Raw genomic sequence first — 26,736 nt, forward strand, 5'->3', positions numbered from 1 at the left:
CAGGGGAGGCTGCACGCGTTTGACCCGACTGTGGCACCTCATGTCAGTACTCGTATGCCAGTGTGAGTGTGCGTGTGTGATTATCGCCAATCTCTTTATTATTCCCATTTTCTGGGTTTTTTTTTTCCTGATGCTGCTGTTGTCGGTGTCCTTTTTTTATGCCAGAGCGCACACAATTTGCATGTTCAGCAGGAGGCCAGCTTATTATTAGAGTCCACAATAAGCATTCAAGTATCCCACTTTCCCTCTTGATTGACACGTGATTGATGTTTCCATTTTGCATTGACAGCGCCTCGACCTAAAGGAAGCCAGAGCCAACTACGATTGGCATTCACATCTAGTTGCGATTTATTAAACTGTTTGCTGCCCATCAAACTGAAGAATAGCTAAGAAGAGCTAACTAAATGCGAGGCTTGCTTTGGATTGAATTGATGCTCAGATTTGATAGAGTTTTGCTGGATTTATGTAGATATTAAAATTTGGTGAGTTTCATACATATAGTTGGCTTGGGTAAATCAGTTGCGATAACTGAATGGATTCCTCTTTTTATAGTCGTATACTAAATGACATTTCTCAACATTTTCAAAGGGAATAATTCTAGACAATTGAAGCGTTAAAGCATTTTTGAATTAATTTATGAGATAATTTGCTAAGATAACTTAAAACTTGCCTGAAAATGCCTGCTGCTATAAGGACAAATGCAATCGATTTAAATGAAGGCTCAATTTAATCGAGGCTCCTAAAAGTATGCTACAATTTAAAATTTGCACTTAAAGCCTCACTTTAAGCAGCTTAAGAAGCTGAAATGAGAAATGCCAAGAAAATTATGTATAAAAATTTAATTGAAAAGAAAAAAAAAAAAGAAATATTCTACTTTTTATAATATCTATACACTCCAAGATTTGCTTAAAAAATAAAATCGTAATAATAAGAAAGTTTCGTTAGTATGAAATATTTTGTTTTTATTTATGTCTTTTCATCGTACGTGGTATTAATTGTTGGTTTTCATTTAGATATATTTTTAGAGATATTTTATATAATTAATAGGAATTTAAGTTGCGTTCAAATAATTTCATAATTTCATTTTATTTATTTATTTATTTTTCTCATTTAGATTTACGCATATAATTCGCAATACATATGTATGCATGTATATAGTCAATTATGGATTCATATTTATTTTTGCTTTCATGCTTATTTATTTGCTTTTGCGTTTGTTGTTGTTGTTGTTGTTGCTTTTCTGTTATTGTGGCATAAAAGGTGAATGACAGAGACATATCGCTAACAATTTTAAATGGATTCAACAAAATTTGTTCACTAATTTAAGGTTTTAATTGCAATTTGTTTCGTTAATGATGATTGCAAATGAAATTCGCTGCGTTTTTTAATTGTGTATGAGAACCAATTTTGTACATTTGTGGACACAAAAAACAATTGTTTAATTAAATATTAGATATATATATGTATATATATATAAATTGTGTGTGTATACCAATATAAATATGAATAATAACAAAGGCTCTACATGCACTATATACGTAATTAGATAAATATACAGAGACAGATACAGATAAATATGGAAATATATATATAAATATATTTATATATATTGATTTGCAATAAAAGTTGACATACATATAATTACTTATCGAATATATAATGCAATATATTTGGATTTGATTTCTATAATTGATTCGCATCAATGATTTTTTGTTTTTGTTTTTGTTTTTGTTTTTTGTGTGTGTTGACCTAAATCAGAGTCACTTATAACACTAAGAAGCAGTCATTTATTCTCCATTTAAATTTACGTGTTGTCGTCACTTTTTTGTTTTTGTGTTTTGAATCCTGAAACAGATTTCAAAATAACTGTACAATTCGCATCCTCAGCGTAGGGCGTAGATAGTATAGCTCTCTATAGCTCTCCCACTATCTCTCTAACGCTACAAACGTGTGCTATTACAAATATATATATATATGTATAATAGTTTATATGTATATATATTAATGTAAATAATAATTATATATTACAATGCTTCAATAAACCAAATGCTATTGTATGAAAAACTATTTTCCTTTATCGTTTTGTAAAATATGTTGTTAGCAAAAGTTTTCATTTGTTTGTAAAATATCGAAATTGCGGCCGGGCAAATCAATGCTAAAGTTATTTCTTTGTTTGTTGTTGTTTGTTGTATCTGCTGCTGTTTTTGTTGTAATGCCTAAAGCACTACAAGCTAAAGAGTATTGTATATATATATATATAGTAATTCATTCAGTCTCAGTCTCACAAATAGGAAAGTATTATTTATTTCTCAATATTATTTGATTATATATTTCTTTGCTTTAACTCTAAATCAAGATTCAAATCGAAATCATTTCCAAAATTATATAAAATACTTGAGTATTGCACAAGAAATCAAAAGTCTTAACTCACAACCAACTTACAAAAAACAAAAAAATTGAAAAAAAGTAAATTCCAAAGTCAAAAACCAAAAACAGTTTGAAATGAAAAATAAACAATTTTGTTGTTTTTTTTTTTATAATTTTGATTATCTTCTTTTATATTTTCCATGTATGTAGGTCTCCCACTCAATACTTTATCCATAGAGTTAGATAATGCGTATATGTATATATATATACTATATAAATATTGCATATGCTTAGTAAACTTAGGCTCTACAATTATAGCTAGCTCCGTAATGTAAGTTTTCCAACGGTTTTGCGTCTTTGTATCGAATACAAAAATACAAAAAAATCAATTTTGCATAGTCTTAGTCTCAATTAGCGGGTCAAACGCGCGCTGCTGCCACTTAGGCCGGCCCGGGATCATAATGAGAATAATCCGGCCCGGACTAAGAACTTTACAAGGCGAGCGCACGGGCGTGTGGCGAAATCGAAACGATTCAACGAATTCGATTCACATTCAAATGTTACGCATACGCCGCGTGCGCTCTCAGCGCGCGCGTACACGAAAAATACTTAAGAGTTACGAATTGTTGGTGTTGTTTCTTACAATGTTAAGCCGTTATTTATGTAATATACAGGTATTTGTATTACAGACTAATTAGATTTAGACTTAACGCTAGTCAGCCTCATTAATATTATAAGCTTAGATATTAGTGTTTCATTAGATTAATCAGACAATTAACTAAGCAATTCGCTTTACTTAAACTTAGACATAGAGAAAAAAAACCGAAGACTAATTGAGAGAGTTTTTTCTTTTTGTTTTGTTTTTTGCTAATTTTGGTAGAGTTACGAATAATTCATATTTGCTGCTTATATAATTTGTTGTTGGGAATTGGGAGCTGTTAAGGCGCAAAAGTAAGTTGAAAAATTTGTTTAGAGAAGTTTTATGATATACATATATAGAGTATGTTCGCTATTATTATTAGGCTATTTATCTGTTCTAATATCTCTATGTATATAGGGTATTTATATAAATGTGTGTGTGTATATATATGTATGTATATATTATGGTACTTAGGTGTAATGGTAATAATTATTGTGTTTCATAATACAAATACAATTGTAAATGTAAATGTGGACAAATGGAAACAGTCAAAAGCACCGATTTTCAGCTAAGTTGTTTTTGTTTTACTATTCTTTTCTTTACTTTTTATGGTTTTTTTTTTTTCGTTTTTTCGTTTTTGTTTTTTGTTCAGTTTTTCTACTAATCATAATAATAATCGTAATAATAATAATAATAATAATAATGATAATCTCTACTTGGCTAATTAATTAAGAGCTAAGCACTAGTGTGAATGAAGCGATCGAAATTGAACAGGCCATCAACTGAATTCATTGTTAATTCATTAATTACATATATTATCAGATTATTGTTTGTTTATTTTATTTGTTTTAGTTCATATATTTACATTTTGCTGATTTGCTGTTGCTGTTGCTCTCAATAAAATAGATACAAATATATATATATTCATATATATATATAATAAATATTGATTTATATTTATATATTTATATATAAAATACGTATTTGCATTTTGTTTAGATTTCATATTTCATATTTTCTTCTCTCTCCCTCTCTCTCTCTCTTTCTCTGCTTAAATTTGGAATTGTAAGCAAATGTTTTCCATTCAGTGCTAACGAAAGTCAAATAAGGCAACTTGAATCTAATTGTTTATGTATTTTTTTATGTATATATATGCATATATATGTATGTGTGTATGTTTACTTTCATGCATAACTGTACTTGATATTTACAACTAAGCGCGCCTCAAACTCAAAACAAAGTTAAATTAAATGCATTTTCATTTTCATTTTCATTTTCATTTTCATTTTCGGTTCATTCGAAATTCAAATTAGTTTTATTAACAATTCTGGCTGCCTCTGAATGTCCGTTATTTTTTTTTCTTTCTTTTTTATATAAAATATTTATCAAAAATAATATGCAGTGTTTTATTAGATTTTCTGCTTACTGCCAATTGTTGAGATCTTCTTTTATTTCATAGCGCGAAATGAGTTTTAAATTTTGAGTGAGTTTTTGTTTCTGTGTGTGTGTGTGTGTTTTCTTGTGTTGTTGTTATTTGGGCCCGCCTGGCTATGTACAATCTAATAATAATACCGTTATGTATGCTTGTGCTGCTGTTAGGTAACGTCTGTCCACTTCGGTTCGGGTTTGCTTCTCTTCTTCTCTTGATCTTAAATTCTACTTGTTGTTTGTTGTTTTATATTGCACTTTAATTTACAGTTTTTGTTTTTTGTTTTTTTTTTTTTGGGGGGAGTGGGACCAACCCCGCCCTGGCTCTACGTGCACTTAATGATCATCGGCTGGCTGGAGGACTCGATGACCGAGGGCCGGTTCTCCTGCGTCTGAACATGCGCTCCGTGCAGGTAGCCCGAGTCGGGCAGCGGCTTCAGCGACTTGGGCGAGTGCTGCGCCAGATGATGCGCTGCTCCCAGATGTTGCTGCTGCTGCTGCTGTTGCTGCTGTTGCTGCTGCTGCTGCTGATGTGTGGGCGGCTGTCGGTTGGGCGAGGCCTGCGGCGGCTGCTGTTGCTGCTGCTGCATGTGGTGGGGCGCTGTGGGCGGCGGCAGCTGATTGGCCGTGGTCAGCAGCATGGGCGGCCCGCTGTGCGGCGAGTGCTGCGGCAACATCAGGTGACCTGGCGGCGCATTGCTTGGCTGATGGGGCTGGTGTCCCTGCAGCTGCTGCATATGCATGTGCGGCTGTCCGTTGCTGCCCAATGGAATGAGACGCGGCGGCGACTGAGCGCCAGTCAAGTGACGCAGGCTCGGATGCACTGGATGCATGTGCTGCTGCAGCTGCTCGTAGGCCTCCCGCGAGTCCGGCTCGGGCAAGTCCTTGTCTGCAAAGTGAAAGCCCGTATGAGCAGCTATCACAGTGAAACCTCTAAGAGCTGAACTTACCCAGACACTCGGATGTGGCTGCCGCCGCCATGGCCAGCTCCTCCTCCAGATTGTTGGGCTTGCAGCTGGTGGTCTTCCAGTGCGTGCGCAGGCCGGAGGCGCTGATGTACTTCTTATCACAGCCCTGGCACACATAAGGCCGGTCGTTGGTGTGCAGGCGCTTGTGCAGCTTCAGGTGGACAAACTGCGTGAACTTCTGCGGGCAGAGATCGCAGGCGTAGGGCTTCTGGCCGCTGTGCAGGCGCAGATGCGTCTTCAGATTGGATGTGCTCGAGAAGCGCTTCTTGCAGATGTCGCACTGGTGCGGCTTCTCGCCCGTGTGCACCAGGTGGTGCTTCTGCAGGTGCGCCAGCTGGGTGAAGCTCTTCGTGCAGACGTTGCACTTGAAGGGCCGCTCGCCGGAGTGGGTGCGCAGATGCACCTTGAGATTGCTCAGCTGGCCGAAGGTCTTGCAGCAGACATTGCACTCGTAGTGCATCTTCCCATCCTTCTTCTTCAGCGGATACGGCAGCGAGCGATAGCCACGCGAGGCCAACGAATTGGGACTCAGCGGGCTGCCGCTGCGCGGACACGAGTTGCCGTCGGGGCTGAGGCTGCTGGGCGGCGAGATGCGCAGCGGGGAGAGGCGCTGCAGCGGCGTCAGCGGCTGCATCAGCGGATGGTTCAGCATCTGGGTGCTGCTCTGCAGCAGATGCAAATTGGAGGCGGAGCCGCCGCCACTGGACGCATTCGACTGGCGATCGAAGGGCGAGTGCGAGCTGTGCGGCGGCGAGTGGAACGTGGAGGTGGCCGCATGCAGCGACTGCGCGCCCGGATAGCCCGCATAGCCCGCATAGTTGGGCGAGTGGCTGCCCGGCTCGTAGGCGGCGTGATGGGACCTCGAGGGCGAGTAGATGACATTGTGGTGCAGATGCGAGGCGGCAGGCGGCGGCGAGCACTCGCCCTTGATCAGGGTGCCGCGACTCAGGACCAGCTCCTGCTCGCTCACAGCATGGCCGCCGGCCAGCTCCTGGGGCTGGCCCAGATTCGAGCTGGAGTCGGGACTCACCGCGTTGCCGTAGCGCTGCGACTTCTTGTAGCTGTAGGCCATCTCCGTGGGCGAAGTGGGCGGCGGCGTGGCTGCATTCGCCTGCCGGCAGGCGTTCGCTGCCGCGGCAGCTGCCTCTAGGCGATGCTGGCTGGTCAGAATGGTCTCCAGTATGCTGGAGCTGGGCTGCGTGAAGCGCACATAGCGTTCCCCGGGCGGATCGGCCTCGTAGTAGGGCTTGCTCAGCGGCACAATGGTGCGCGCCTGGCCGCCGGAATTGTGCTCCAGCACAATGACCGTCGAGGAGGCGGGCTGGGTGTTGGTTGGCTCCAGGTGCTGCAGGTGCTGCTCCTCGCCCAGCGTTGTGGTCGTGCTGGGCGGGCAGAGCGAGTCCTCGGAGTGCACGGCCGCCGCTGCGTGCAGCTCGTGCAGCTCCTCCTCCTCCAGGCTGACGCCAGCTAGTGGCAGATGCTCGTCCACATCCTTCAACGGCTCCGTTTTGACGCAGCTCTTGTTCTTGAACTCGTACTTCAGCGGCATCTTCACCTTGAATTTGCGGTACTCGTTCTTGTCCGCCTCACAGCTGGGCGTGACGGCGGTGGGCGTGGTGGCGGGCGGCGTCGCACTGCTGGGCTTCTGCGCCTGCGCAATGACCGTCTCCTTGGGCGCAATGGCCTTCTTGGAGCAGTCCAGCACATAGTTGTGCTCGCTCTCGCTGTCGCTGGAGTCCTCCGGCGGCGTCAGGCCATCCTCCTGGCACTCGTTGCTGTGGTAGCCCTCATCGGAGCGCACCGAGCGCACGCTGCCATCCTGTGGCGTCAACTGATGCTCGTAGTGGGCATCCTTGACGCACAGTGGAGATCCCATGGCTTCCTTGTCGCAGCTGCTGTTCAGCGGCGAGCGATCCTGGCCAATGATGACGGACGCGTGCCGGCTGTGCTGTATGTGCGGATGCAGCGCTCCATTGTGGTTGCTGCTGCTGCTGTTGTTGTTGTTGTTGCTGGTGGTGGTGGTGCTGACATGGGCCGGCGGACTGCCACGACGACAGCACTGGGCGGCAACGGGCGCGGGGGCAACTGCTGCTGGAGCTGACGCCGGCGCTGGCGCTGGCGCACCCGGCAAATGCAGACCCATCACATAGGTGATGTGGCTGACAGCCACCTCGGCGGGTATTTCGGGTGCGGCCATGGCGTAATGGGGCTTCTTGTGCGGCAGCTCATCGTCCTCCTCCTCCTCGACATCGACGTCCTGCTTGCAGGCGCCGAATATGGTGCGCTCCGGGTCCACATCGTAGCCCAGGCGGCTGGCAAAGTCCTTGCAGTACCAGACCATCAGCTCCTCGTTGGGCAGTATGTCGCGGGTGGTATAGAAATAGATGTTCTCCTGGTGCTGGCACGCGACCAGGTTCATCACCGACAAGCTGTAGGCCGAGGCCACATATCGCATCCAGTTCGACTGCGAACGATCTGAGCCATCCAGATAATAATAATCATCATCCTTGAAGATCTGCATAGAGATAGCAGGGGAGAGAGAGAGGGAAGAGTTGATTGGTTAAGAACATTCACAACAGGAAGCGACAAACACAGAAAGCGAACTACAAAAGAGAGCAAATGCAGCGCCTGCACAGGCACAGAGAGAGAGAGAGAGAGAGAGAGATAGACAGAGAGAGGGTGCAGTTAGAGTGTGAAAGTTAGAGAGAGATAGAGATAGAGAGTGCGTTTGATGGTTAAGAGTCACAAATAAAACAAAGCATAAAGTGGTACCTTAATATTCCCGTAGGTTATGTGGCGTGTTCCCTGCACCTGATTCAAATTCAAATTCAAATCCGCAACAAAATGCAAAATTGTAATTTGGAATTTATGTTTTGGTAGTTTTTGGTATTTGGTTTTTGGTTGTTGGTTGATTATAATTGTATAGATTTGTATAGTAATTGGGGTTTATGCACATGAAATTAAAAATTCAGAGAAACCAGTTGGTTAGTGGCTTAGTTTTGGCTCGTTTGATGATCATTTTGTTCTTATAAATAAAGTAGGTGGCAAAATGCAGCAAAGCAATGGCAATGGTTATTCAAAACAACATTTGTGAAATGATAAATATTAACTTAAATAAAAAGAACCATGTAAAGCCCATTTGAAGTAGATTTTGGATGCTTACCCGCCAGAAATAGCGCGCCTTGTTCTTATCGTTCGGATAGTTGGAGGTTGGAATGCCTTCGAAAGGGCCAAAGCGTGTGCCACGCGGTATGACGCCGCTGCTCCAAACTCCTTCAGTCTGTGAAGGCGAGAGACAGGGAGAGAGAGAGAGAGTGGCAAGAGGTACAGTTAGTTATGCTATTACTCTCAGTTATCTCAGCTTTTGCTCACCTTGACATTTGGCGTTGAGTAGACCATGGAGGACTTGAGCGTCAGGCTGCGCGGCAGCGTCTTGTCCGCTCGATTGGGCAGCCCGCGCTCCGCTTGCACATCGGGCACCAGATAGACGGCCAGACGCTCAAAGTCCTCCTCGCGCATGCGCGTCACATCATAGTCCTGCGTGCCGTCCGGCGTGGGGCTGCGGCTGCGACTGCGCGAGCGTCGCAGCAGCTTGGCGTGATGATGCGGATGATGTTGTGGATGTTGTGGATGCTGTGGATGTTGTGGATGCTGTTGCTGTATGGCTATGTGTGTTTGTTGCTGCTGTGGCTGCTGCTGCTGCTGTGGATGTGGAGCCAGCTTCATTGTGGCAGACATTTGTTGCAGCTGCTGCGGCACCTGCTGCTGCTGCTGCTGTTGCTGCTGTTGCTGCTGCTGTTGCTGGAGATGATTATGTCCATGCATTTTGAATATACAGCTAACTGTGGTTGTAGAATGCTTCTTAATGCTAGGCTTAAGTGCGCTTTTGTGTTGTTGTAGTGCTTAGGCTGCTAGCTGTTGTTGTATTTAAAGTTTCACTTGATCTGCAAAGAGAGCGGGTGCAAGAAAGAGACAGAAAATAGAGCTTTAGTACGGCGCTGTGGATGACTGTTTCACTTTTCACTGTTCCCTTTTTTTTCCTTTTTGCCAGTGCTATTAATAAATGCGTCACATACATAGTTAGAGAAATACGCACACACATACATACATATTTACAAACACACACACATTCATACGCTCAAATCTATTAGGCAGTGCGACAGGCAAAGCTTCGCCCACTCACTCAGAACTACACTCGAAAATTTCACTCTACGTGTGTGTGTGTGTGTGTCTGCATGTGTGTGTGCTTGCAATATTGCATTCGTATTTCAATGGCGTCGTCGTCGTCGTCGTTGTTATCGGGAAAAAATAGCGGCAAAAGCGTTAACGACGGAGCGTCGACTGGCTACGATTCGTTCGCTGTCGTCGCTGTCGCCGCTGTCGTTTATGTGTGTGTGTGTGTTTGCATAGTTCAAGATTGCGGCCTTAATGGAGGTTATGCGTTCACGTTCAGGGGCATTCAGAGGCAAATCTCTTCCCACTTCAATTGACAGCAAGCGACACCAGGAGAATACATCAATTCCATTCCAAATTGGAAAACCCATTCAGTATTTGGTACACTCACGTGAGGCTGTTGGGTTTTATATTTGGCCAACGTCTTGTTTGTACTTTCGTTTTGTTTTGCTTATCGTCGCTCATTAATGACAGCTACTTTGCTCTCACAATATATAGATATATATATATATATATATACAGATTGTTAATTAATATATTCCTGTTAATTGAGCCGCTCGAATTCTTTATATAATTTTTTTTTTTAATGTTGCTCCTCTCTCTCTCTCTGTCGCGCACACAGAATAATTTGAAATTTTGTATTGCTTCTTATTTTATTTCATTTTTATTTTTGATTTTGACTTTTCGTGCTGGCAAATTACGCATCACTTTCTGTTTCGTTGCTGGCTTTCGTGCTCGATATATTACGCATACGCCGCGTTGCCCAGCCGAACACTTTCATTGCTGCCTACCAGCATATTTGCAGCAATTTCTGTTTGTCATCACGATTTAATTATATTATTTTGTTCTCAGAAATATTCAACAACTGTTACAGATTTCATTGCTGAAGTTTTGCGTACCGGCGGCAAATAAAAATAAGCAAATAACACCGTTGGCGAGAACAACCGACCGACCGCACCGCATACCCGATTGCACTGAAACCACCTCACGGCAGCGACATCAGCAAATTTGTGTGTCTTCCCGTTGGATTCTCGGGCCCGCTCGCAAAATTACAAATTGCGCTCACAAATGCAACTATGCGGAAATGTATGGAAGCAGCTAGAGCGGTAGGGGGGGGGGGGGGAGGCAGGGCGGCTGGGCGGCAGAGCGGCGAGCAAACAACAAGAGCAACAAAATCAAAAACAATAATAATAAAATACAACTAAAAATTATTAAACTAATGTCGTGCAAAAGTCTTTAGAATGAACGCTCTGCCCATCCACACAGACGCGAACCGAGTGTTCCTACTACTGACCCACATATACACAATATACTCGCACATGCAGCCGGCACAGGCGCCATGCTCAAAGCTCACTCTTCCGCTGCCACTGCCGCTGCACTCAGTCAAATGAGAGGCCGCCCGGCAATGCACTCACTCAGCGGCTGCAGCGGCGCCAACGCAGCCGAAAACAAAGTTTTTCGCTCAAGCTTGTTCAAGGGTTGCGCTTTTGAGTGCCATGCAAAGCAAAAGCTTTCGCAGTGGCAGTGGCGAATTCGTTTCGACTGCATTTCGCCGGGACTGTCGCTGCTGCTGCCACTGTTGTTGTTGTTGTTGTTGCTGCTGCTTTCCCAACGTTAGTTGCCAACGTCTAACGTTTATTTGCTGTCTCTTCTTTGCGTGGTTTGCTGCTGTTCTTGCTGTTGTTGTTGTTGTTGGCATTGTTTTGGCATTGGTTTTGCTGCGCCGCTGCGCAATCATAAATATATTGTGCTAGGCTAGACTAGAGGAATTCACGACGCCAGCTTCCCATATTGATGAGCCGCATATTTTTGAGTTGTCAATTGAATGTCAGCGGCAGACAAAGCCACAGAAATAGAATTCCTGATATCCAATTGTGTGGCAGGCTTTGTGTCAATCAAACATATGAAAACTAATGAAAAGCTTTCGAGAATTTGGAAAAACAACTCCTAGGAATTTTCTAAGATTTTTGTTCAAATTCAATTTAGAACTAATCTCAATTGATTTGATTGACATTGGTCAACTCAAAGTTTCAATTTCTCTCAACAGTGTTTAATTTACTCTTACACAGCTATAAGCTACATAAAGAAGGCGGAATTCTCTTCCTTGCTTTGCAGTTAGAGTGCTATCAGACAGTGCATTTGGCTGCCTTTGATAAGAGCTCGCTGTTTGCAGAGCACTCAAAATGTGTGTAATCATAATCATATATATAAATTTTTGTAATAATCATCAGCACTCACCCCAGAGTTGTATTGACATTGCTTCAATTTATGATATTCGTCTAATTTTGTTCAGTTACTTTTCTGCTATCTTTTTGGTTCTTTTGCCGTAACCAAATCTGTGAGCTACACGCACGTAGAATGCGAACTGCGGCGACGTGCAGCATAAATGAGAACTTTTTGCCCAGACTTTGGCAAATGGCAATGGCGGCAACAACACGGATGCATACAGGCACGGCTACAGATACTGTATGCATGCATGCATGTGTGTGTGTGTCTGTGTTTTGCCGCCTTGTTGCACTTGCACTTGCAATTGCAATAGCAATAGCAATTGCAAAATTGCACTTCGATTCTATTTTGATGAGTGCGGAAATGTGCGAACACTTTTGGCTAGCTGTGCGTGTGTTTGTGTGTGTGTGTGTCTGTGGGAGTATGGATTTAGATGTGTGCGTGCAGCTTGGCAACTGGGCGCCAGCTGAGCAATACCGACAGTTGCTCTCATTTTTCTTTCAACACTTCTATTATTCTCGTCTTATTTTAGGTACTTTCGATTTTGTATTTTGGCCCGGCTAAAAGGGTTTTTTCTTTCTATAGCCAACTTTCGCTGAAAGGCAAACCAAAATTGGATAATGCCAAAGCATTCGAACGTGTCTTAACATAGAACAGATGCGTTCAGCCCCCTAGGAAATCATTGCACATCTATATTCTATATAAACACTCGTATGGTAGTAGTTGTGCATGTGTGTGTATGTGTGTGTGTGCAGATAGTGCGCCAAAAGCTTTACGCTATCGCTATGAAAATGAAAATAAACAGCTGCACACACACACACACACACACACATACATACAGAGACACCTACTCATATACGTATGTATTTATAAAGAGTTGCCTGCATTAGAAACAAAAAGTAGACAGCTCAACGCTTTGCGTTTCTAATCATCGCACAATTGCATTTGAAGGACACGAGAGCACTGAGCACGTTAGGGCAGCTCGGCAGGGGCTGCCGGGGCGTGGCCAGCGCGAATTGTATGAAAAATTTACTTAGAGTGGCGCAGCAAATTAAAAATAAATAAGTGGCACACACACACATACCCATACACACAGACACAGTGTCACGAACGCATTTCGTGCTCAAGTTCGAAGACGAAGCAATTTATACCCTTTAGTTGCTGAGAGAATTGAGCAGAGAAATGTATAAGAAATTTAAGTGAAATATTTTAAATATTGAAATTAGGAAGAACCTGAATTAAATCTCATAAAAATATACATAATTAATATAAAATATTTTCTATTTTCTTTTTGCCCTGTTACATGTTCATTGCACTCATTAATATACCCCATTTGCATTTAGTTTTTTTGTGTTGAGTGAACCTTTAGAAAATTGTCAACGGCAACGCTTCGCTTGCCTGCATTGAGTTTAACATTCAACTTGAACGCAGGCGACCCGCTGGCGTTGCCAACGTCATCGTCATCGGCAGCGTCTCCGAGTGCATTTGAATTTTGATAAGCTTTGCACATTGCGCATACGCCGTGTGCGCTGCGGCCGACAATGCTCTAATACACATTGCATATATATATATATATATATATATATATATATATATATATATATATATATATATATATATATATATATATATATATATATATATGTACTTATAATGGGTATATACTATATGTTTGTTTATGCATTTCTATATGTATGAATTGTCGTCCAAGCATTGATGCAGTGCTCATAATAATTTTGTTATTCTAGACTGTGAAAAACTTCCGCAACGCCGTCAACGCTGCTGCATCGATCTTTATCAAATTGCAATGGGGAAGCGTTGCAAAACGAACGAAACAAAATGCAACAACATCAACAAAAACAATAACAATAAAAACCAAATGGCGATATTTCGATTCAAGGACAAGTGCGCGATAGGCAACGCAAACTGTACTAACCGCAGCCCCATATACTACCTATATATGTATATACATTTATATATATGCTGATAAGTGCAACAAATGCCATAAAATGTCCGCTCCTAAATAACATGTATGTACACCTATTGCCATCTCGCTCACACCAGCTGGGGGCGTCAGGGCTCAGCGGGTGGCCTTGCGTCTATTGCACTATCTAGGAAATCTACGCATATCGACGTTAAGTAGTCTCAATGAATAAACAAATTTTACGATGTATTTATAAGTGCAATGCAAATATTTGTTTACTTAGGGGTGTGGCCGCTGGGCAGGGTATTGCGTTCTTTTTTTTTTTTTTTTTTTTTTTTGCTTCACAAGACTCTTCTCTACTGTGGCGGAATATCTAATATTCCACGATGAGTCAGCTGCAAAGGGTGCGCTAATCAATTGATGTGTGAACAGTAGCTCGGACAAGCTAGTAAAAACCTTATATAGTACTTGGGCAGAAGAGAGCAAACAAATAAGAGATAAGTAGCTCAGATTAGACAACTATGAGGAAGAGCAGTGAGTGTGTGTGTGTGTGAGTGTGAGGAATAGGCACTTGAGGGCAATGTGAAAGGCAGTAATGTGTGTGAGAGAGAGAGGGAGAGAGATGAAACTAGAGGGAACTATCGCTCTAATACTTCAATGAGGTATTAAGAAGACCTTGAATTAGAGCAAATCTTTACGATGATCTGTAATGATAATGAGAGCTATTAGCTGTTATCAGTTATTTTATTTCTATCTCTCTCTATAACTAATATGAATAAATGAATTTTTCTAGATAACCTCTTGATCTCAATTAACAACTAGTTCTGACAGCTGTCAAGAGTCTGAAACATTTGTATAAGCGCATTTAATTTCTATTCAATATTTTATTTAGTTATTCAGCATACAAAACAAAACGATGATAAATGTGATATTTAAAAATGTTCTATTAACTGCGTGTGGCATAAATTATGATTATAAATTATGCATCTCGACTGCAACGACACAGAGAAAGAGATAGAGAGAGAGAGAGAGAGGGAGAGAGAGAGCAAAAACCAATTTGCTAGCAAATATAATGCTGCGAAATATTTAACGGGCGTGCAACAACCCGGAAATGTAAATACTAATAGTGCGCTAGAGAAATAAACGCAGCAACAGCAGCAGCAACAACAATAAATCCGCGACAAATATCTGACAGAACTGTTGTAGCTGTTGAGCATTCGCATTTATTTTATGTGCATGCAAAAGCGAAACGAAAACACGACAAAGGGTTAGCAGAGGAGGCGAAGCGCGAACGAGAGGGGCAGATATTGGGGGCTGTGTGCATAGAGTGCGGAGTGCAGATGGGAGGCGGTGCATTCAGCTGATAAAATAAAATTGTGTGCTAAGCTAACTAGAATCTCTGTGTGTGTGTGAGTGTACAATAATTGCCAAAGCTTTTTTAACAGTCTGCCTGTGCATGTGTGTGCGTGTGTGTGTGTGTGAGAGGGAAGCATTAGAGGTGGAGGCACTTGCAGTCAGTCAGTCAGTCAGTGAGCATCAGCATCATCATAACCTTGAGTCACAAGTCGAGAATGTGCATGCGAATAGAATGCAACGAATTTCTATATGCATCTATGTAAATGTATCTCAAAGCGAGTATCTTTTGTGCACACACACACACACACACACACACATACACATACATATTTGTTATCTAATAAAAAGCGAAGCAGCTTGAAATTAATATTTACAATTCAAGGCCAGCAATTTATGCTAATTGCAATTTGCTAAACAAACACCAAGATGCATATGCATACAACCAAAAACAAAGTAAAACAGAGAAGAGTATGCAAAAAATGTATCTATAACTGAGAGCGAACCCAACCCCTCAGCAGCTGCCGATGCTAGTGCAGAGGGTTGTGTAAAAGTATTGTTGCGGATTCGTTGCACTTTAACCTTGAAATTCTTGCTCACTTTTGGCGCATGTGCAATGCTCAATGCACACACTCTCTCTCTCTCTCTCTCTCTCTCTCTCTCTCTCTCTCTCTCACTCTGTGTGCAAGTCTCGCATTGCTTATCAATTGGTTGTTGCTTTCTGTCTGTATTCGCATATTAATTAGCCATTTGCCTGCCGTTCAGTCGCTGCTGCAGCTGCTGCTGCTGCTGCTGCTGCTGTCCAAGCCCAAGTATTCAGCAGCTCGACTTTGCATTTCAGCAACAACAAAATTTCATTTTTACTGCAGCAATAACAACAATTAAAAGCGAAAGTATATTAAACCCCTTACAAATAAATCTATATATATATATATATAAACAGACATTTATAAATGTTTATGTATATATACTTTATATAGTATATGAAATTTGTTTAAATTTTGCATTTGTAATTTATCTGCTTAACATTTTAATATTCTCTCTGCTCATCTCTCCCTCTCTCCGTCTGCCTCTCTCTCACTGTTTGTTGTTCAACCCATAAATCTTTATTTACAAACTTACACACACATACACCCATACACAGCTTCATAAATTTATATATAAATACATATTTAGCTTTATTGATTACCTTATTTTATTAGCTTTTCGGCTTTGACGTAGGTCGTTTCGCCGCCTAATCGTAAATTGAATGCAATTTATGTTCTTTGTCCGCTTCGCCCCATTTGTCCGCCATCTGTCCGCCTCCCCGCTGTCCGCTGTCCATTGCCCGCTTATCAGTCACGTTTAGTTACAGTTAACTATCGCACTGTGTGCACACCTCCGCCTGCTGCGCCCTTTTGCATTCGCCATGCACTTGGCATTTCTTATCAGCTGATTTGAAATTTATTTCGCTTTGTTTTTCTTTCTATCTTTCTTTATTTTCCTCGCCTATTGCGCAGTGAAAGTTTTTGCATTTGTTGCTGTTCATTTTGTTAGTGCTAATTAAAGTATTCAACATTTTGCGGCGATTCTGTTTGTTATGTGCGTTAAATATTTAGAATGCGTTGCGCTGCAAATGCCTGAGACAAATGGGGCGTATTGGTTGGTATAGTTAGTTTGGCGAAGATTGATTAGGAGGAAAGTTGTAAGTAAGAAAAGGCTATTCGGATGTGACTAAGTAAAGTTGAGTAGAATTAAGTTAAGATATTCTCATACAAAGGTGACTATAGCCTGTCTAAGAGGAAATGCCTAGCAAGCGCCTGCTTGTATGCTATGAAAATTTCTAGAAAATGGATAGCTTCATATATCATATTTAATATACAAAATGGAAACTTGGTGTACAGATAATAATAATAATAATAAAAACAATAATAATAATAAACACATTATACATCACATACAATATATATAGATTAATATGTAATCTTAATATATCCCACAGTAACTAGCTGATCCACTTGTTAGCCTAGGCTGCATTGCATCATCTGCTGGCCGCAGTCGCTGCGGGTTCACTGAACCCAAAGGTCAAATGCAGCGCACAGACAGCTAACGGGGGGCACACAATATGATGTCATGGCTACCAGCTAGCAGATGATGTCGCTGCCAAATGGGCAATTTCGCCACAGACGCGAGGGCAATTAAGAAAAAATAAAACTGATATATGCAAGCATAAGGGGCATAGGCAGAGAGAGATTAAGATGTGCGCTGCCAGGTAACGGTGATCACAGGCAGGATATGCCAGCGTGTGTGTAGGCACATACATACATGGCTATGCTGCCCATAATCCTGTGGGCGACATTACCTTGACAACACAACAACAACAAACACGACCTACGACAAAGCGATTGAAAATGCGCATAAATTCGAGACGTAAAGCGCTCGCAAGGGGGCGAAGGTGAACGCAGACAGCAGCAGCACCAGACTAACTGTGTGTGTGTGTGTGGGTGGGGTGCTCGGAAAAAAGTCAAAGTAAAATTTGCCAGACAACAGAAAAGGCGAACGACCCTTTTCAGCGCCAGACGACGCCAGTACGTATAGCTGGCATACGGGGAAGTGGCCGCAGCAGACGCCTTGCCAATGCTGCCACAAAATGTTGGGGCAGGGCCCGACGCAGCCGCCGCCACCGCTGCTGTTGCTGCTGCTGCTGCTGCTGCTCATTATCCTTTTCGCTTTTCATACATAAATCGCTGACGCGTTCAATGAACTTTTGGGCACGTACGTTGCACGGTCGTCGGCTTTTGCCGGCTGCTTGTGTTATACACACCCAATACGGAAAGCGAAACACACAAACGACAGGACAACGACAGCAAAAGCTGTACACAATGCACAGCAGACAGCAGACGACGACGACGACGACGAGCAAGAGGCGAACGACAGGCGATACGAAGGTCCTGGTAGTGGTGCTGGTCCTGGGCCTCGCTTTGGGTTGTGGTCTTGACAGTGTGCAGTTTGTGCAGTGCCTGGCGCTGCCCCTTGGCGTCGGCTGCGCAGCGACTGCGGGCAAGGACCCGGAGTGCAGCGGCGCAGGCGCCAGCGCACAAAATTTCACTTTTAATTTTTTGCACTCCAGCCATTCAGACGGGACACCCGATTCGATTTCGATGCGTGCAAGCGAGACAACAATAGCAGCAGCAGCAGCACCACAGCAGAGCAGAGGCAGCAACGTCTGCCGCTTCTTGTTGTTGTTTGTGTCTGGCGTGGAGTCAGGACACTCTCTGCTGCCGCTGCTATTACTGGCTGCGAATTTCGGAAGGTTATTGAACTGCCAGCCGTAGCAGCAGCAATGGCAAATAAAAAAAAACTTTCACAGAACATGAGGCAGGATTTACTGTGCGCTAGGACATGGTTAGCCAAATCAAAAGCAAAAGTATAAAATTATTAACCAACTATATTTCTGTGATTCATTTATCAGACTTGATCAAACTCTGGCTACTGGAACCTTCGGCTTGAGCTGCATTATATTTACCTTAGTCTTTTGATTTGTTGCACAAGAACTTGGTATATTGTTGCTGCTGTGGTCGCTGTTATTGTTGCTGTTGTTTTTGTGGTTTGTCTCAGTCTCATGTTTGCTCAAGTGTTGGCCAAAACGCATTTTAAACGCGATTTGAAGAAACTGATTATCGCAAAAATATCGCGAAAATAGATACGATAAAAGTATAGAGTTCTATGGCCGTATGAACACATTGCCACGGTCTTTTCACTCTGCCCTATCGCTGCGATATATATATAGACACTATACATATACACACATATATACAGATGTATATATATATATAGACAGAGAGCCTTATGCACTAGAATCTTACACTTAGACGGCACTAAATCGATTTGCTTGAACACATTTTGTGGTATATCATTTGTATGATTTGCAACATAACTTAACTAATGATTAGAATTTCGTTTCATTCATATTTTTTGTTGTATTTTTATTTTTATTATATTTTTTTTATTTTTATTATTATTATTACTATAATTTTTTTTTTTTTTTTTGTTGGTCCACGCGACGTGGCTGCTACGCCTGCCAGACATGACCTGCCCAACGCGCTAACATCCCGAGTCAGGACTGAAGCGACTGCCAATTCACTGGCTGCCATTTGGCCAGCCCGCAGTCGCTGCTGTTGCTGCTGCTGCTGCTGTCGCTGCCGCTGCCACTGCTGCTGCTGCTGCAGTTGCAGTCGACGCTGCAGCCCGAGCAGACAGTAAACAAGCAGACATTCTAAAGGCGGCGGGGACTGGGGGCTGAGTGGAGACCTGAAGTGGGGTTGGCACTTGCACTTGGCATGAGCTGAACTCGCGCACTCAACAATAACAACAATGAGCAGGCAGCGCTACAAGGGCGGCGTCCATCGAAGTCGAGTTGCGTCTGCAGTGCAGTCGACGTCACGCTAGGGGTTGCAGCCACAATGTTGGGGTGGGGGTGAGGCGCCCAGCGGTGCGGCTGTGGTGTTGTGCAGCGCTGTGGTGCTGTGATTTTGCAGTGGTCTCACCACGCCAGGCTTATTGGGCTAGGTCTGAGCACGAAAGGCGCTTGAAAAGCTAACAGGAAATGCATGTTTGCCGTTTAAGGCTTAGTTTAAATGAGGAAATGGCCAAAGAATTAATTTCGCTGAACGATGATTAGCGAACTATGCAAACGAGGCACGCCAGCCACTGAACAAAGGGTCACAGCTAAGAATAATTCTATAAATTTTATATGTGTAAAATTAGACCTTGAAAACTCTATTTCAACTCTGTTGAGAATGTCATTTAGATAAGATTTTATAGTTATATATAGCTAGGCAAAGTAAATAACATTATCTGTGTCAACAGTTTGCTTATTGTAAAACTTATCTTATCTGAAAATTTAGCAATCTGGAATTAGCCGCATTTCCTTGCAGTGTACCCAAACTGCATTAGAGCTTTGCAGCTAAGCTCTCTCGATTGCTCTCGCCCGCTGTCTCTCTCAGTGTCACTCTGTCACTCTCTTTGGCTGCACGCCCTGCCGAAAGGGTTGATTGCATTGTCTATGCCCTGGTGACAGTTGACAATGAACTACAGAGCAGAAACCGGAAGTGGTCAAACATTATGCAAGTTGCAGCAGCTAAAGCTCTCGGGCTATAGCTTTTCATTCTCAAATAGTACAAAGTGCTTGACAAATGTCTATTAAAAATATGCAATTTCAAGCACGTTTTAATCGTCAACTGTAAAAAATGAACATCAAGAGAAGCGAGTACAGAAGTCATATAAAATACCGTTACTCACGCACGCACACACACACACAGACCGACAGAGTTTGTGCTTATTGTAAAAAAGTCATTTTGTCATAGTAAAATAACAATTACTTCGTGGCTCGCATAACGTAATGCCGCTTGATAACAATTACGTATGCATGGCGCGTAAATGAGCATAATTTCATTTGAACAATACAAAGAGCAACAACAACAAAAGAGTCAGCGTGTCAGCGGCGTATCCAAAAAAAAAAAACTAGCAAGAGCGGCCCACCCACTGAACTGCGCTGATCGGCGGCGGCGCGCTTTTTTATCAGCTCAGCTCAATGTCACAGTCAATGCACAGAGGCAGCAGCAGCAGCAACAACAATGCCTGCCTGCATTTACTGCTAGCAGCAAACGCCACACGCGATAGTGTCGAAGAAGCAACAACAGCAACAGCTACACCAACAACAACAACATGACACAGAACCTGTCGCAGCAAAGTTCAACAAAAGCAGCAGCAGCCGACGCAGCAGAAGCAGCAGCAGCAGCAGCAGCGACTCAGCCGCCTCGGCGCATGCGCTTACGCTCTGAGCGCTCAAACGAGCACACACGAAGCCGAAGCCGTTCACCGCTCTCCGCTCTCCGCTCACTGCTCTTGCGCTGCCTCTCTCGCTTGTGGCTGTGTGCGTGTGTGTGTGTGCTGGTGTTGCTTTGGTTATAACGCGCTTGAGTAGGTCGGTCATTGAACTGGCGAACTTGTTTTCTTTTCATGCCTCTTTTGCTGTCATTCGTCTGGTTCTTTCGCATGGCCATTGCACACTTTCTTCCTGGTGCGCATTCTCTCTTAAGCCACCTGTATGCGCGCGCTCTCTTTGCCCGCGCGCGCGCTCGCTCTTAAGCTGAAGCTATGCGGCTGCTGTGTGGCCAACTCTGGGCATGACTTGCGTGTCTTGCAGTTGCAATGCGTGGCAAGTGCATGTCAGTGCCTGCAGCTGAAGCTGTTTCTGTTGCTGCTGCTGCTGCTGCTGTAGCTTAAACCTGGGCAATCAGACGAGCCACAATTCTAATTGCAGCAACAAAGAAAGCAAAAGGCATGGCCAGCCACAGGCAAAGTCAATAACCTTCCATTGCCGTTGCCAGCAGAACGGCGGCAAAGAGTAAGAGTGATTTGATTCCCTTTTCATGACGTGACGGGCAGCCTTAGAAGAAAAGACTAAAAAGAAGTGCATCGACAGGCCAAGCGTAGACTCTACATACAAATAGGCAGTGTGTGCTTGTGTGTGTGTGTGTGTTTTTTTTTTTTGTGGAACTGCAGCCAAGAACTTGTTGGCGTCCGCGCCACCAAGTGCAAGAACCTCGAACACACACGCCATGTGCCCATGAGCATTTGCCAGTTGAACGCCCTTTTCACGGCAAATGATTCCCTGATGCCGATGCCGATGCCGAAGTGGATGCCGATGCTGAGCTGCCCAAGCCCAAGACCAAGCCATGCCAGACCATTGCCATTGCCAAGCCTTTGCCTGCCTGTACCGCCGCACAACCTGCCCCAACGCGCGGGCCCACCGCTGCACCGCTGCACCGCTGCACCACTGCAGCAAGGATGGCTGCAGCCACTGCGACTAAATTGCAGCGTTGAACTGGTTTGGTTTGCTCAAGCGGCAGATTCACTTTTTGTTTGGTCGCGCCCTTGCCAACATTCATTCTAATGCTCGGCTCCTCGCACTGTCTATCTCGCTCCCACATTGGCTACAGAAATGAAAACGAAAACCGTTGCCAGGCTAGATTGAGTTCGTTGCCTAAGTCTTTTGTTTGGTCGCGCAGTCATTGAACTCGGCCAACTGAAGCGTGTGTTTGCCTATGCTTCACTGTGTGCGTGTGTTTGTGTGTGTTTACATAACGTAATGCCCAAAAAAAGCTTTCCTAAATGCGTGCCAAATATCGAAGGCAGCAGCAGCAACAACAATATCGACGGCAGCGGCTACAAATCATTGAGAGCAGCTTCTGCTGCCGTCTCATTTGAATTGCTAAACAAGCATTTACCCGTCCGCCTGCTGTTTCTATAATATCGAGCCCTGCCCCTCCTCACGGCCCCTTACAGCTGATCTGTCATTCCACATGCCATTTAAAATCAATTACAATTGAAGCTATTGCTTGCGACTTTAACAGGTGGCAACTGCGTCTTCGGCCAGCTGCAGCTAATGACCTTGATATTGAAATTGAGCTTTGGGTTTGCCTTTGCGCTTTGTGCTTTGTGCTTTTGTTTGGCTTTGCGTTTTGCTTTTGCCTCTTGACTTTGCTTTTACTTTGTTGTTCATTCATCTCGACACTCGAGCCACGTTTCGATTTCATTTCAAATTTGTTTTGTTTAGACAATATATCACAGTTTTTATTGTTGTTGTTGTTGCTGCTGCTGCTGCTGTTGGTGTTGGTGTTGTTGCTGTTACGGCGAGTCATTTAAAGTCAAAGTCAAGGTTTTTCTGCCTTACGTCGCCAATTATTTGCTCGTCTCTTTCTCTCTCTCTCTCTCTCTCTCTCTCAGCCCCACACACTCTTTATATAGTATATAATGTTACCAACTTTTATATATATAGTTGTATAGATATATGTGTGTTTGCCCATTTGTTGTTGCTGTTTATTTGTTTAAGGCCAGAAACTGGTTTTTGTCTAATTATTTTTGTTGCTCACTTTGCTAGGTTTTATTTTTATATAATTTTTTTTTTTTTTTTTTTTTTTTTTTTTGCTTTTTTTTGCGAGTGTGATTATTAAAAATATAATATATAATTTTTCTAATGAAATGCTATCAGCACTCTTCTGCATTGAGTCAACAGAAAGTAGTCGAGGCATATTTTTTTGTATTTTTTTCATTTCTATTTCTATTTGCTTTTTGCTGTTTAATGTCTGATTAAATTTCTCATAAATTCAACTTAAGAACTTTGTATATACCATTTTACTAGTCTGACAGACAATTAATCAACTTTTGGGCTTTGTGTATTCTTTGTCAGTTACCTTGAAACTTGTTTTGCTCAGCCCACGGGATGATTACATAATACTCTTATGCATTAGCATAACTCACACTAGAAAGTCTTCGTCTCAGGATCGGTCATCATGGTTTATAAATAATGATAGCATAAATAATCGATCCGGCCATTATAAAGAGAAAGACACTCAACAAGGCATTTGTTTTGCAATTTGTGAATAAAGTGTAAAAAGTTAATTAGCTACAAATCTCACTTTGGTCTTTAAGATAAACAAGAATTTATAATTCAATTAAGCAAGCTTGCAAATTGATTATGCAATTTGTCTTTCAATTCCGTTCTTTTTTTTTTATTATTGTTTGTTTTCGGTTATTATGTAATACCGAAGAGAGACCAGGAAGCATTCGAAGTCAATAAACAGACAATTAAACTGTGAACTTGTGTAAGCAAATTATCATTAATCACATTATACAAGTCATTGCGCTATCGATTCTATTGTTCGGCTCGGCCTGACTTACTTTGAGGTTAGTTGGGGTTTTTATTTTTTACTCCTAACTACGATGATTGAAAGATTTTTAATTGCTGATAATGCGAAAAGTATAAACTATGTTCTGTGAAAATCTGTGGGAGACGTTGGATGAGAAATTAAAATTGTTTTTATTATATATGAAGGGGGTCTAGTGGCAAGCATCTCTAGATTGTTATTATCTATCTAACTATTTTGGTATCTGTCCTGCTTTTTACAATTTATTTTATATATATATTCTACCTTTGTTGGGATATAATATGATATATAAAATATGTATATTTGACGACAAAAAGTCCAAAACTAAACTACGTAGGAAATGTTCTAATATTGACCAAAAACGATATCCAATAGAACTTTTTCGATTTAGTAGGAAAACAACAATTAAAATATGGGGTGAATTTCATATATCACTTAAGAAATAATTTTAGGTATACATATATTGTTAAAGTTAGAAATATATTCATATTTATCTACTCAACGTTGTCTATCCACCAAACGATGTTTTACTTGACTTAAGCGTGATTTTCTATTTTATATATTATCATATATATTATATATATAATGCCTTTTCTATAACCATAAATCCAAAATCGAAAGTAACACTCATAAGAACTCATATATTCTCTGCGGAGCCTTCGCTTCTGGTAAAATCCGAGAGTTGGGTCAACGCAAGTAGGCTAAGTTTTTTAGAAAGCTTTCTTTACAGAACATTCGGGAATGTTTTATAAAAAACTGCTGGATGAATTTAAATGATAAGAAGTTTCAATTATAAGTCACATACTTAAGAACTATTTATATGAATATACAAATTACTAATATGTTATATTTATATATAAAATAGTTAAGAGTTTCAAAAAGTTAGGTTAAATTAAATAAAAATAAATGAATAGTACTTACCATTTTTTATTGTTTAAATGCATATCCGTGTTGTTGTTGCTATTGTTGAACTGCTGCTGTTGTTGTAGTAGTAGTTGCTAATTTTAAATCCATTACGTAATAAATCCAATTGCTGTACTTGTCGTTGTTGTTGTTGTTGTTTTTTTTTTTTTTTTTTCAATATTAACTATTTAACACTATTTGTTATGCACATATTTTTGCTGGCACTTAAGTGCACAATTGGTTTTGGGTTGTATAGGGGTAATATTAACTAATTGCCTAGCTGTATATATATGTGTGTGTGTATATATATTATATATTGGGCTATAATAACTAAGACAGTCTTATCAATCGATGCCAAAACACTTGAACAGCAAAACCGTAACTTTGTTGCACCTTGTTGGGGTTTGTTGTTTTATAGTTGTTGTTGTTGTTGTTGTTGCACAGAATTTTGTTTTGTTTGTAAATTTGGTAATTTTTGTTGTTGCTTTGCATGTGCACTTCTACTTCTTCATCATCATCTTCTTCTTGCTGCGTCTTCTAAAAGCAATAAAAACGTAACGCGTGCTGCTTACGAAACCATGTCTCGATCGTTTTGTTGCTTACGGGAAACTGAACTACGGATGAGTCGCGTTGCGACTTCAATGTCGAACGACAGCAGCAACAGCAGCAGCAGCAGCAGCGACGTCGTTAGAGGCTTCTGAAAGCAGCAGCAGAGCCTCGGCAGCAGAGACAGATAGACTTTTTTCAGCATTACACGACACGCACACACACACCGACAGCTAAATAAAACCCACAGGCCGCGGCGCTGCCCGCTGCTTTCTACAGCGACTCTTCTTTCTCTTTGCACACAGACAGCAACAGCCGCGGCAGCTCAGGTGTCTCAGGTTCTTGATCACGCGCGCACACACAGGCAAGCAGGCAGGCGAAGTCGCTGCCGCAGTCGCTGCCAGCGCCTGGTGCTGCCTTCTTTTTACATTGAGGTATCTCTTCGTTAGTCTGTCTCTGTATGTCCGTGTGCGTGTGTGTGTGTGTGTGTGTGTGGTGAGCGCAACAGGCCAGAACTTTCATTCAAGGTGAGTGCGTCGGCAGAGCTGCCAACAGCGAGCGCCATCTCTTTGGCATTGAGCGCGGCTGTTGCTGGCGCTCTTCTTGCTGTTATTTGCCGCTCTCTTTGCGCTTTTCGCAATAGTTCTAAACGCCTCTAACACACGTCGTCAAACGGCCAGTGAGCGCAAATTGAGCATGCGAGCGTAAAATTACAACATTTTCAAGGCTCGCAGCAGCGGCAGCAGCAACAGCAGCGATAGCCTCAGCAGCATTGATCTTGACAATTGGCGCTCGCGTTTATTTGTTGAACTCTTCTAACAAGTTTAGAATCTGCGCAAGCCAAGCGCGACCGACCGCCACTTGTTCTCATTCTCTTAACCCGTTTCAAACACTCACTTACACACACACACTAGCACAGGCACACTCACATACACACACGCTCACACTCATTGCTGCTCGGCTGTTGCGCTCTCACCCACTCTCCGGCCAGGTGAATACAATTTGTGCTCAGCACTCGCACTCACAATTGCATGTAATTGGTCGTCGTCGTCGTCGTCGTTGTTGCTGTTGCTGTTTGTTTGTTTGTTTTGGCGTATTAAATTTCATGATGCTATAATTGCATATTGTAATGGGCGAACGTCTCAACTGTGTTATACATGTTGTTGCTGTTGTTATTTGAAATGCTTGCATGCCCAAATTGGAGCTGGCGAGTTGTCATTTTGCATACATAAATTATAATTGTATTAAGGAAACAAATACCTAAAATATGTTAATTATATAGGCTCATTTAATTGTTGCTTAGTCTAGAAATACTTTAAGACCATTTTAGATAGATAGATGGATAGAATTGTTACAGCAGAAATAAATTTACAGTTTTTTAAAAAGAATTCAAATTAATGTTTTTATTTCAATATCCTTTATTTGCCCTTAAAATATTTTATTTACATTTATTGCCAATTTATTTAACTTTATAATAATGATTAAAAAATTCATGAA

At 42.1% G+C, this 26,736-nt stretch overlaps 1 protein-coding gene and 1 long non-coding RNA gene across 6 annotated transcripts; one reads left to right on the plus strand and one right to left on the minus strand.

The window, feature by feature from the left end:
* Positions 1-1,067: 1,067 nt before the first annotated feature.
* Positions 1,068-25,353, minus strand: Blimp-1 (PR domain zinc finger protein 1). 5 transcript variants are annotated; one of them, XM_018006307.2, is made up of 6 exons: positions 24,712-25,353; positions 8,776-9,347; positions 8,567-8,683; positions 8,176-8,214; positions 5,386-7,918; positions 1,068-5,324 (listed from the first exon to the last, which is right to left on the minus strand). In XM_018006307.2, the coding sequence occupies exons 2-6, from the start codon at positions 9,226-9,228 to the stop codon at positions 4,762-4,764; spliced, it is 3,705 nt and encodes a 1,234-aa protein (XP_017861796.1). In that variant the 5' UTR covers positions 9,229-9,347; positions 24,712-25,353; the 3' UTR covers positions 1,068-4,761. The 5 variants fall into 5 exon arrangements, with proteins under 5 accessions (XP_017861796.1, XP_089322719.1, XP_089322720.1 ...); XM_089466593.1 differs by lacking the exon at positions 24,712-25,353 and adding an exon at positions 18,585-24,705; XM_089466594.1 differs by lacking the exon at positions 24,712-25,353 and adding an exon at positions 11,815-12,064.
* Positions 13,196-13,973, plus strand: LOC149269134 (uncharacterized). Its single transcript, XR_016269651.1, has 2 exons — positions 13,196-13,494; positions 13,551-13,973. It is a non-coding gene; the product is annotated as an uncharacterized LOC149269134 (long non-coding RNA).
* Positions 25,354-26,736: the final 1,383 nt, after the last annotated feature.

This window comes from Drosophila arizonae, chromosome 4 (genome assembly GCF_054131065.1).
Source record: "Drosophila arizonae isolate 15081-1271.41 chromosome 4, UAZ_ARI_1.0, whole genome shotgun sequence".
In the NCBI taxonomy this organism is placed as follows: Eukaryota; Metazoa; Arthropoda; class Insecta; order Diptera; family Drosophilidae; genus Drosophila; species Drosophila arizonae.